The sequence below is a fragment of the Linepithema humile genome, chromosome 3 (assembly GCF_040581485.1).
Source record: "Linepithema humile isolate Giens D197 chromosome 3, Lhum_UNIL_v1.0, whole genome shotgun sequence".
NCBI lineage: Eukaryota > Metazoa > Arthropoda > Insecta > Hymenoptera > Formicidae > Linepithema > Linepithema humile.
In genome coordinates this window covers 3481887-3493880 of record NC_090130.1, presented here as the reverse complement: position 1 = coordinate 3493880, position 11994 = coordinate 3481887, and the positions used below count along the sequence as shown (strand labels likewise).

Sequence of the window (11994 nt, the reverse complement as noted above, 5' to 3'; positions counted from 1 at the left end):
TTTTTGTATTCATTGATATATTGTTTTATATTTTTTATTGTGAGATAAAAATAAAGTGGCATCTTTATGGAAAAAAATAAAATTTATGAGAAATAAAATAAAATAATATAACTTGATATACATAATAATAGAAAAAATTTATTAATTTGCTAGATATTCTTTTTATTCCTCTCCTCTCTTCTCCCCCCTCTTCTTTAAAAATAAGAAATGGTTTGTATTTTATATCATCATTCCAGGATAAATATTATGCAAATTGACGTAGAAAAGCAATATTAAAAAAATTGTTCAAAATATATATGTATCCCAAATATAAAATATATTACATAAGCATAAATTAAAAAATAGAAATAATTTATTACATGAGAAAGCGTGTTTGCAGTTAACAATTACAGAATATATTTATTTATGCTGTATGTTAAGTACGGAAGTTTGATATTCGTGGTCCCATCGATGATAGTCGAGCACAACGTTGATACTGATTGATCATCGAATAACGATTGATTATCAACAAAAATTTCCAACGCAACTAACGAAAATTGAGCTGAGCTCTGTGCTAGCGTCTTTCGAGACTCTGCCGACAGTCATTTTCGGTGTTAATAGTGATAATTAAGTCGAGCTCTGCACTAAGCATCTTGCGTAAAACGCCGGATTCTCGAATTTCTTTCTATTGAGATATGATTTGCACACAAAAGTGCAATATAATAATACAAAATGGAGTCGCTACTTTGGACGCTTATCGTCCCTGGAAAAATAAAAAAAAGAAAAAAGTAGTAAAGAATTTTTCTATCGGCGAGGTTATATTTTCTCCTTAGTCTTAATGTCAACATGTTTCCTATTGATACTCAATTGTCGACATCGGGTATATATTGGCCTGTATTTTCGATATGGAATCTTACCTTGATATGGAATCAAAGCCTTCGCGTTTACTGCAACTTCACCGGTTACATTCAATCCGCGGCATACGTTGACAAAGCATCGTTAATCAAGAACATACGCGGTTAGTTATACGTTTCATGAATCGCCCGCCACTTTAATCGCCACTCCCGACTAAAATTCGTATTCTTTACACACTTTTCACAGAGAAAACAGAAAATTAATCGTCGAGTATTCGCGCTTTCCGTTTAGAAGCAACATGTAGAAATGATTTGCTCATCTCCGAGAAGGGGGCGCACATAACATCAATTGACAGTATTGCCAATAAATTAAAGAGAAATTTGAGTGGTCATCCTGACTAAGGGTGTATCCAGACAAATTTGCACAGTGCATAAACATATGCATAAGGAAATTGATTGGTCCATTTCTTGCAGCATCTTTTCATGGACCAATGTATTTTCTTATGTATATACTTATGCACTATGCAAGTTTGGCTGAATATATCATAAATATCATCGACTTCTATTCGTTACCGCCAATTTCAAACTTGTAACTTTATCTATTTTTCGATTTTGTCGAACATTATCGTTCAATGCATATTTATGCTACACACACAAATTGTGGATCAGAAATACGCATATGAGTTAAATAATACAATAACATATAACATTGTTCCAATTTAAAAATAAATATAATACTATTATATATATATATACGTATATAAATCGATATATACAGATGTATATTGGAAAAAAATTACCATAAAACTTGTGCATTGCAAAAATAAATACAATTATAAATAACAAACTTTTCTATTACATAAATTAAAGTTACATATATATGTAAAGCATTTGCTGTTCATTTTTAAGTTTTGTTTGACATGCATTTTAATAAATTCATCGAGTGTGCTGCTCTTTTTTACATCAGTTTATATAAAATTTAACGTTAGAAAAATTACGAGAATGAGCTTGGAAAAATGCTTTATTGTAACTTAATCTATACAATATTTTTTTTTTATCAATAAGGCCGCAATCTAGACAATTATCGTTTTAGACTTCGGTTAACAGATTTTTCTATATCATTGATAGTATAAACATTCGTATACAGAAGTGTAAATAATGTGTTACCGAATTCGGGTGATGTGCATTTCTGTTATACTATTTTCATCATCAAGTTTCCTCGATATCGTAAATAGTTAAAATTTTCCCTTATACCTAGCATTACATTTCTTCTTTCTTTTTTTATAAAGGCGATTACTTTGACTAGACTGGGCTCTTGAGAACGATAATATATATATACTACTTATGATTTAAGTAGTTAGAGAAAGATATTTAAGAAGTAAGCGCGTGGCATGCCTTTTATTTCAAAGATGTCAAATCGTTTTAATAATTACTCCTCGATATTGTTCCTTTTCGTTCCTACATGAACTATAGTTTATTGGAAATAATTGAATTATGTTGGAGTAATTATTAAACCGATTCGACATCTCAAAGAAACTATAGTTTATGTTGGAAGAAGGAAGCAGAAAGTCAATTATTGTAATTCATCGGCATACTATGATACATGAGAGCGAAGTAACTTTTTATTATTTAGATCTGTAATCATACATGTTTATTTTCCGAGGCCATATCTAATTATAATGTCGCGGATATAATAATAAAATAGTGAACATGATTACATTTTACTTACTTAATTTAATATCAATAAAATTAATACCATTTTATATGCAAAAGAAAAGCAGGAAGCAATTATTAGTATTAAAAAAAATTATATTATTTAAAAAAAATAAAAATACAAAAAAATAAAAATATAAGAAAATTTTATTCATATAAAATATTTTAAATTTTCGTGAATCTTTCGAATATTTAGAGAACGTATTATCAGTATATATACAGACATGTGTGCACATGTAAATAAGAAAAAGTTGCTTTGCTCCTGTGCGATGCTAATCAATTATAATTGACTTTCTGTTTCTCCTGATGTTTTCTTGCCTGGAAGAATAAAGCCACGCACAAAACAATATAAATGGACAGACTTCCATATCAGTTAAAAAGTCTATCTCTGCATATGCATCGCTCTTAAAGAATAAATGTATATAATATATAACGCTATATAATTAGCTGAGAGTCCGATGTTAGCGCCGACTGACTTTCGACCAGCCATCATCTTCCAGTGGTCGTCTTCTTTCATCGGGTCTAGGTGGAAGTCTGTCATCTTTACGTTCTTCTCGTCTAGAAAGTACAAAAATTTAAATTATAGCTTAATTAATAACATTTACGAAGCTCGCTACAAGTTTACGTAACAATACAACTGAATTTTTGTAATTAATTCAATCGCTATTGAGACATTTACTCGCGCTTGGGCGGATCTCTAGAAGACTCTTGAGCCGGTTCGCGTTTTCGCCAATCCTGATTAGTGCTTCGTGCTGGTTCCTCACGACGTTCGCGATAACCGCCACGGCGATCGGGCATCCTAGCGCGGTCGCGATCTCGATCATCACGTATTGTGGAATCACGTGGAATCTCACGAGATAGAATCTGTAATTACAATTAAACTTAGAAACATTTCATCAAGAAATATATTTAAATTGTAAAAAAGGAATAATAATATAATAAAATATAAGGAAATTAATTAAACGGAGAAAAAGGATGAGGATGGAATATTCTATAATTTTTAAAGGATATTTTATGATATATGCGTATTATATTTGGAAAGTAAACTTACTCCACGTCCATCTATTCCGCGGTCACGGTCAGTACGGTCAGTACGATCAGTACGGTCAGTACGGTCAGTACGATCAGTACGGTCAGTACGATCAGTACGGTCAGTACGGTCAGTACGGTCGCGATCGTCTCTTTTTTCGAAACCACGATTGTCCAATCTATCTCGATCTCTTAAATCATCTCTATCCAAATTATCATCCTTCCGCCATTTGTCCGCGTCCTTCTTCCACCTGTCTGCATCATCGTTTCTTCTCCATTTATCCGCATCACGTCGTTCTGGTTCCCTTCTCTTCCACGAAGAGTCCTCAATTTTGTCATCGCGCTTCCTCCAGCGGTCCGACTCATTTTTGAGCCCATCAGACTCCTTATCATTATTACGCCGCCATGATTCCAATGCTAATAAAGATAAAAAATAGCGAGAATTAAATTTTATCGATATATATATATGAAGGTGCTTAAAAAATGCATGAAAATATATATTGTACTCACAAGGTTTCGGAACATCGCGATCACGATCGCGCTCGCGTTCACGGTCACGGTCACGGTCACGATCACGATCACGTTCACCGCGCTGCTCACCATCTCTTTCCAGACGTCGCCATGTCGATGATATTTCTTTATCTCTTTGCCGTTCTTCCTCCAATTTACGTTCAATCTCGGCTTCCTTGGCTCTTATAATTTCGGCTTGCTTCTTAAGCTTGGCTAAACGTTCAGCTTCTCGGGCCTCCTCTTCGGCCCGTCTAATTCTTTCCTCTTCTTCTCTCTTGGCTCTTTCTTCTTCCAAACGTTTCTTCTCTTCTTCCTGTTTAACGCGCAATTCCTCCAACCGTCTTCGTTCCGCGGCCTCCGCACGTTCTTTCTCAAATTTCATCTTACGTTCGGCCTTGCGCTCCGTCTTGCGTTTCAACAGTCGTTTGGCACGCTCTTCGTGCAACAGCTTCTCGAAGTCCTTTAGCTTCTCGAGATATATACTCCTACGCTCGGCTAAGATCTTGGCCAGGAAGCTGTCATGATCCTCCTTCATACGTTCCAAGCGCTCTTGAGTCGCAACAGCCTCCTGCCTTTCTTCGATAGCTGCAGCGATTCGCTCATCCTCCTGCTGCCGCCAGAGTTGTTTCGCTTGCTGCATTCTGTCTTGCACAGCCTTCTCCAATAATGGGATTTCCTCGAGTCGTTTGGCACGCTCCAGGTAATCGACCTTCTTCTCCTGAGACTTGAGCTTTTGCTGCATCTCTCTGCGCTCTTTCTGTAATTCCTCGGCTTCTCGCGCCGCAATCTGCTCCGCGTCCAGTTTCTTGATCTCATCTTCGTCCAATTTCTTTAGCACTTTCTGTCCATGACTCGTCTGCGAGATTTGTTGCATCTTCTCCTTGAGATGGCGATCCTTGATCTGCTGAATCTCACTCTGCTGTCGTTTTCGTTCGCGCTCCTCGCGCTCCTGTTCCAGACGCTTCTGTTCGGCCAGCATTTGCTGTCGTTGAAGCTCTTCCTGTCGGCGCATTTCTTCCTCCTCGCGGACTGTATTGATGTGCTCAATGTACTCCTTCCGCTCTTCGATGATCTTGTGCCTGCCCAATATTCTTTGATGCTCCTTCATCTTGGTTTCGTGATAGTGGGCGACCATTGCGCTACGCAGCTTCTCGCGCTCGAGTTTCTTTTTATTGGGATTAATTACATTTATGGCACGGTGCAACACGGTCGCCATGTTCACCAACTGGCAGCGTATTTGTTCGGACGGCATCGCCTGTAACACGGGACCGTCCGGATGATCCTCTCGTTGCGCCTCTGAGAGATCCACTCCGAAGTGAACACATGTCTTGCCATGATCTATTCTAATCTGCATGTCGTTATAGCGTACGCAGTCTACTAAAAGACGCTCGAGATGAAAATCGGTCGTGAATTTTGCGAGTTCTAAAAGTCTGGAGAATTGTATAGTTTGATAAACTTGAGAAATCTGATGAACGAGACGTACAAGCGTCACATCCTGTAAAGCCGGGATATATTGGGCTAACGGGCTATTTTCGTCCGCCTGTAACGTCTGAATCACGGAATCGACTCTGATACAGAGCTCCAACGGATGAAACTCCACTTCTAACCACGAATACAATTCCTGCAATTGCGGTGACGCGAGACTGACGACGTTCAAACGAACAATATCTTTCAGTAAAGAGATACGTGTCGGTGGTTGTGAGAGGCCTAAAAGCGTCGCGAGTTTTTGTGCCTTTTCCAATGGGCTCTTGTCGGTTTCTATAAAACGATCGAATTCAGGGTGAGCGGATGGCAACGGTATCGACAACGTTGCCAACAATACACGATTGGCCATTCGCTGCTGTTCCTCTGAGGACATGTTCTTCTTCATTTCACGAGAGAGTTGTAAAAGTTTGAACAACGCGGCCGCATGGAAAAGATAATTGCCAGCTTTCCAGAAGACCATAGCCAGTTTTTGGTAATAATTAGCCATCGTTTTTGGTACAGGGAGTTTCTTCGAAAGATTCATCATGCCGTGCACATCCTCCGAAGATTTAAAGGCCTCCTGCCACAATTCCATTTGTATCGCAGAATCTAATTGGTTTAATCTAGTCTCTAAATTCAACTGCTGTGTCTCCGCCTTATTCATAGACACATTCGACACAAGGGGCGGCAATTTGCATATCTCCTCAAGATGTTTCCTTAATTTCTCGCATAACTTTCGAAATTCAGTCTTACGATTGTATTCGAGACAAAATTGAAAAGCCATACGTGCAATATCGTGGTAAAGAGTTTCTACATGTGCATTAGTTCTGAGCAACTCCAAACATTGGCAGTACGATTCCCATAAGAACTTCACCCAGGGTGTCAAAATGGTACGATCACTTCTGTCTTGCGCGTCCTCTCCACTGACAGCTGAGAGCAAAATGCTTTCCGGTGTAGCGAGATTATCAAGATCATCAATGTCAATTACAGCTTGCTGACTCTGTTTCCGTGCCGCATTTGTCTTTTCCTCAGCCATTCTCAAATAGCCACGGATCACATTCTCCAAACTCCCAACATTGACGGATTGAAACATATTTCTGTACTGGAATAAACCTTCCTTCGCTATGTGAGATTTCTTCAATTCCACGCAAAGGTCCAAATACTTGAACATTATAGGTTCCAGTACAGACTCTGACCAATTGTACGTCCATTTTTTATTACGGAAGACTTCTTGTAATGTGTCTAATGCTCGGGCTGGTTTGCCCACTTCAATGAATTCTGTTTAGAAAAAAAAGAATATAAATATATTATGTTATTTGATTTAAAAACTAAAATAATTTAATAAGAAACTTATATTGATCATGTGTTATAGTAATCAATCAATTAAGATAGATTAGGATAAAATATGCTTAAAAATATATGATATACTTATACTAATATATATAAAATTAATTTTGAGTGTAAAATGCATTCTTTTTGGCTATGCTTTGCCATATTCTCTGCGCTCAATAAAAAAAGGAAAGAGTGTATTCTAGCATTACAGATAACAGGAACAAAATGAAATTTTGAACAAGTTAATTGTCATAATGTATCAATTATTTATTATGCTTGTGCAATAATCAAGATGTGACATTTATATTGAAGACAATACAGATCTATAGTAAAACATAAAATGTAAAATTGCTATAATAAAATACAATAGTAAATTCTTGGATTTAATGTTTTTTTTTCATAAAAGTGTTATATATATCTAGCATAAGTACAGAAATATGGAAATTGCTTTACATAGAAGTCCAAAGAATATTCATCAGTTTCTTGGAGTAAAATATATCTTTACGACTTTTTGTACGATAACTCTGATGTTCATGAGACTCATTTAACAATGCAGTAATAAATGTGGACGCATATGTGAAAGAAGTCTGTAAAATCTGTAAAATAAGCTGAGACAAACGTAACGACAGGCGATTTTCTGGCACTGTGCGACAAGTACATCGATTGTTAATGTTCTGAAATTACGCTTCACAAGCGAGAACTCCAGCAAATGCATCGCGCAGATTCGCGTTTCTCATACGGAGCTTTAGAAGAATTCGGGTTTTTTTCTCTCGCGTAGCGTTGGAATTAATGCCATCGGCCATGTCATTCCGTGTCACGGCGGACATCAGGTGGAATCGTAACTTACCGTTCGCCCGTTTTAGGGCGTTCTCGGGTCTCTGCCCATAGCGCGCCATGTTTTCTTTACGAAACTACGGATACAATTGCACCATAAACACAGGGTTGAAGGGTCACGTAGCTTGCAAGCGTCTAAATCACGATAACACGATACCGTGTGTCTAGCACATACGTCGACCGCGTGTACCGGATAAGAGAGGCGCATGAGGCGGTTACCGAGGAAGAATGACTTCCGGTACTATGTAACTCAAAACATAAGCTCGTATTCCGTGTCCTGGGATGGATCGCATCTGAATGTAAGAGATTTTCTAGTTAAGAAAATAGATAACTGCATATCAGAGCGATTGTTTATAGGTTATTTATATTTAACAGTATTAAGTTGCTGCTTAAGGCAAATTTGCATGAGCGATTGAATTGTGTCGTGATTGGTCCGTTGATTAGACTCTTTCGATACTTGTCAACGTCGTTTACCGATAGACGTCGCCGCAGTCAGTCATGTAGATGCGCGCCGCGGTAATTCACGCAATAGCGGAGTCATATTGAAGTCGTTCCGTATTTATCGCGATTATTCGTATCTAAAGAGTGTTTAAAGTGTCTAAAAAGTGTCTAAAGTTTTTAAGAATCGGTTGAGAATAATTATTGTGCATGCTAAATTGTGTATCTTGCAGAATATCGTACGTTCGTCACAACGAGTTAAATATTGTACATAATCGTCCGTTTCTGTCGCGATTTCGATACCGGCAATCTCTTTCCAAGTACAAGTCAATCGAAAATCTTTGTGTAGATTTCACTCTCTCCGAATTGCATTGAAAATACAATGGGTACATGCTCATTATCAAATATATATATTTTATCATTCTATAATCATGGTCATTCTATAGTTATGGCAATTACATTGATTAATAATGCACTAGTTTGATCATTCCTAATGTTATTTATTGAACTATTTATTTCTATATTAAATATCTATTGCATGAATTTTGCTCCACATAATGTTCAAGATTTCGAGAATCGCAATTGCACTTCGATAAATCTCGAACTGCAGTCAGTCAAAGGACGCGTCGCGGCGATCGCACGGCTCCATTGAAGTCGCTCCGTGATTCTTATTATTTAAAAGTGATTCTCGCGCCTTTAAACGTAATCGTGAATGTTTTGTAGTGTTACACGTTTGAGTTATTGCGTTAAACATCGCAAACGACTGTTACGACATTCCAATATTGCGTTTTTAATATCGGTATTCTGTTTTCTGTGAATAATTGATCTAAATTCGCTTCGTTTATTTCGCGTTGTGCTCTCACAGTGCATTGTCAATGCAACGAATACATATTCATTGTAAGGTATGTATACTATTCCTGTTGTAGTTAACTGCGATTACACTGTTCATAACAATTCAATTATTTTAATCATTCCTAAAGTTTATTGAAATATTTAAAATTTTATTTCTGCATTAAATAACAGCAATGTAAAATTCGTACCACATCGATAATTTTAATAGATCTAGAATTATATTGCTTTTATACAGATTTCAAATGGCAATCAACCACGAAATCACGTTACGACAAATAGATTGCATTCAAATTGCTCTGTATTTTCCGTAATTGTTATTATTTAATAGTGAATTCCGCGTTCGAAATATTATCATGAACGTATATCTGATAAACCATTCACATATATATAATCGCTATTACATGTCTGATTTCAGTGTGACAAGTTTGGTTGCATGCACTTGGAATCATTCAGAATTTTCGTGTATTTCGAGTCATCTTCTCCTCGAAGTGAAGCGAAGGTGTTATTAGTGCACAATCATCACCATCATAATCCTCATCATCTATGTCTCATAAAAGTTGGATGTTGAGTTCAAGAGAAATAACAAAAATATTCTTGTTAGAAAGGTAAGAATTAAACATATTACATTGAACAGATTAAGTTGTCATTGAATTACTCCATATTTTTCTCATATTGCTGTTATCTCAAATTATTTTAGTGGTATGAGACAATTTTAACCATTTTAACCATATTTGATTGCATTATGCTAAATTTAAAATTATAAACATACTTATTTCATTGGCTAGTTATGATTTTGCATTATTACATTTGTTTTTCTCACAGAAAAAAAATCGTTAAAAACAACAAATTTATATTTCATACAAAATGGAATAATATATATCAAATAGGTTTTTGTTTGTTTTTAATCTAGCAATGTTTCATATAGAATTTACTATAGCGTCGTATGGAAAAAGTAAAAAAAACAAAAAAAGAAAAGTATTATGTAAATTGTTACATTTATTTAGTATATATAAAAATTTTTTAAAAACATAATTAACAATATAATAAAAGTAAATATAGTAAAGTAATATAGTAAATATGTGTATAGTATAAGTTAATGTTGAATAAGATAATACGACATTAAGATGCAACAAACTACTGATGATAAAATATTTACGAATCTAATAAACAATTTATACTTACATTTTAATACAAAATCTATATAAAACAGATATATTGATAATCTTATTATTTATTCTTATTCTTCGTGTCTCAGCATTCACAGATTTTGATTCATAAAGCTTATATATTATCACAACATAAAAAGATTTTCAGCAATAGCTAAATTAATAAGAAAACTTTCTACTGCCGGTGCTAAATTTTTTTCTCTAAATATCTCAATGGAAATCATTTTTCTGCCATCCGGAGTTTGAACTGTTGCTAACGAAGTTAATTGATTTAGAAGATCTTGCGTTTTGTCACTTATCTCAGATATAATTTGTGCCTCTGTATAATTTTGATTTTCGCACAACTGAACCATAAATAAGGCTATTTCCTTATGAGTTTTTGTCATTGTGAGACTTTCTGAAATGATAAATTTAAATTATTAAGAAATATTGCTTTATTACAATAGACAATGCTTATATTCTATTAAGTTTAAACGAAAGTTGACTTTAATTTATTTTTTGTTACCTTTTGCATGCGATGCTACAGTAATTTCTCTAGCAGGAATGTTTACAAGTAGATCATACAAATCTGTCCTTGATGATATTGAACTGTTACTACAGCCTGCCACATAGTATGAATATTTCTATAACACATAATGATAAAATTAATAACGATAATAACAAAATCAATATAAATTATCATTGTTATAAGATATATACCTTTAATTCAATTAATTCATCGTTTACCAAGTCAATCCAAGGAAAGAGGTTGTCAGTAACTTTCCTATGTTTCATTAATGCAGGAAATGTTCTTATCCACTTAAGAAGTTGCTCTAAGCTATGGTGATATATGATTATCTTCTTTTTCAATAAGAGGGCAGTATATATTAAAATTGTTTCCAATTCAAATGTTTTGATCAACTCTCTGACATTGGTACTGGCTGCAAAACGATGAGTATTAAAATCATCAGAGACAAATGTTCCATTCTCTTGTGTCGAACATGACCCTTTTGTGAATACAGAAAGATACAATTGCAAAATTTCTGTTGGTTTCCCAGTTTTGCAATACATTTTACTAAGAACCCTTGAAAGAACTTCATACTTTTGTGGATTGAAATCCTTTGCAAAAAGGACCAATGCAAACTGTTTCACCTAAAAAGATTATAAAAATTAAAACAAAACTTCAAATACATGATATATTTCTTCAGTGAAGAATGTACAAGCTTATAGATATCTACTTTTGGTAATTTATCAGAGTCAAAAACTTCACTGCAATGTATATAAAACCAGTCATGGATGTGTCTTGCACATACAAATACATGGGGAGAATTATGTTCCAATTTCAAGTTGCATTTTCTCGTGACTACAGTCTTCTGAGATTCCGTTACTGCAGGATATGACCATGTCCATAAGACATCTCCATTGCAATCTTTCTCTATAATTCATGTTCTGAATTAATCAACTATCTTATTGGATATATAAAAATGTTTATTCCTGTTTATTTCTCTATTAAGAAAATATACTATACCTATTATACTACAAGAGAGTAAATCCGTCAATGGTGCCATTTGTAGGTCCTTTTTGAGATTTAGCAACCAATATCAACAATAACACTGCAAGCAACACATTAAAGTCTTTGGCATTCTCTATGTATTAATAATTAGATTACCAAATATTTATTTTACTATATTTTGTCTTATATAAAATGGTCTGCATATGTGTTGTTAAATATTACCAATCTAATGACAAATTATTATGTTTGGTTACTATATCACATCACAAACTTAAGGTTATGTTTAAATTGCTGACGCCTTCTATGTGCAGTCTGCAGAGAGATAACATGT

At 34.9% G+C, this 11994-nt stretch overlaps 3 protein-coding genes across 7 annotated transcripts in view; 1 reads left to right on the top strand and 2 right to left on the bottom strand.

The window, feature by feature from the left end:
- Positions 1 to 1836: 1836 nt before the first annotated feature.
- On the bottom strand, positions 1837 to 7944 carry eIF3a (eukaryotic translation initiation factor 3 subunit a). The gene is made up of 5 exons (XM_012374051.2): positions 7729 to 7944; positions 4086 to 6827; positions 3598 to 3992; positions 3226 to 3410; positions 1837 to 3104 (listed from the first exon to the last, which is right to left on the bottom strand). Exons 1-5 carry the CDS (start codon positions 7775 to 7777, stop codon positions 3008 to 3010), a joined length of 3468 nt encoding a protein of 1155 aa, XP_012229474.1. The 5' UTR covers positions 7778 to 7944; the 3' UTR covers positions 1837 to 3007.
- Positions 7945 to 8052: 108 nt separating this feature from the next.
- The window catches only part of ETHR (ecdysis triggering hormone receptor), an 86781-nt gene continuing 82839 nt past the window's right edge, over positions 8053 to 11994 (top strand). Inside the window, exons 1-3 of one of the 4 annotated variants that reach the window (XM_067351371.1) lie at positions 8053 to 8539; positions 8720 to 9055; positions 9421 to 9610. The gene's annotated coding sequence lies outside the window, so the exon portion shown is untranslated. Of the gene's footprint in view, positions 9056 to 9270; positions 9611 to 11994 lie in introns of those variants that run through there. The other 3 variants (XM_067351373.1, XM_067351375.1, XM_067351372.1) reach the window with 3 other exon arrangements.
- Positions 10219 to 11973, bottom strand: LOC105676309 (DENN domain-containing protein 10-like). Of its 2 annotated transcripts, XM_012374073.2 has the most exons (6): positions 11886 to 11973; positions 11679 to 11763; positions 11389 to 11585; positions 10871 to 11302; positions 10677 to 10794; positions 10219 to 10568 (listed from the first exon to the last, which is right to left on the bottom strand). In XM_012374073.2, exons 2-6 carry the CDS (start codon positions 11716 to 11718, stop codon positions 10297 to 10299), a joined length of 1059 nt encoding a protein of 352 aa, XP_012229496.1. In that variant the 5' UTR covers positions 11719 to 11763; positions 11886 to 11973; the 3' UTR covers positions 10219 to 10296. The 2 variants fall into 2 exon arrangements, with proteins under 2 accessions (XP_012229496.1, XP_012229495.1); XM_012374072.2 differs by having other exon boundaries at positions 11679 to 11965.

What these genes read in the sequence shown, in the direction of transcription:
- eIF3a (XM_012374051.2), bottom strand. Translation starts at nt 7,777, where the DNA reads ATGGCGCGCTATGGGCAGAGACCCGAGAACGCCCTAAAACGGGCGAAC. An exon ending in TCGCGATGTTCCGAAACCTT is followed by an intron (nt 3,993 to 4,085) that starts GTGAGTACAATA and finishes TATCTTTATTAG; the next exon opens with CATTGGAATCATGGCGGCGT. An exon ending in GCGGAATAGATGGACGTGGA is followed by an intron (nt 3,411 to 3,597) that starts GTAAGTTTACTT and finishes TTGTAATTACAG; the next exon opens with ATTCTATCTCGTGAGATTCC.
- LOC105676309 (XM_012374073.2), bottom strand. Translation starts at nt 11,718, where the DNA reads ATGGCACCATTGACGGATTTACTCTCTTGTAGTATAATAG. An exon ending in ACTCTCTTGTAGTATAATAG is followed by an intron (nt 11,586 to 11,678) that starts GTATAGTATATT and finishes CATGAATTATAG; the next exon opens with AGAAAGATTGCAATGGAGAT. An exon ending in ACTCTGATAAATTACCAAAA is followed by an intron (nt 11,303 to 11,388) that starts GTAGATATCTAT and finishes TAATCTTTTTAG; the next exon opens with GTGAAACAGTTTGCATTGGT.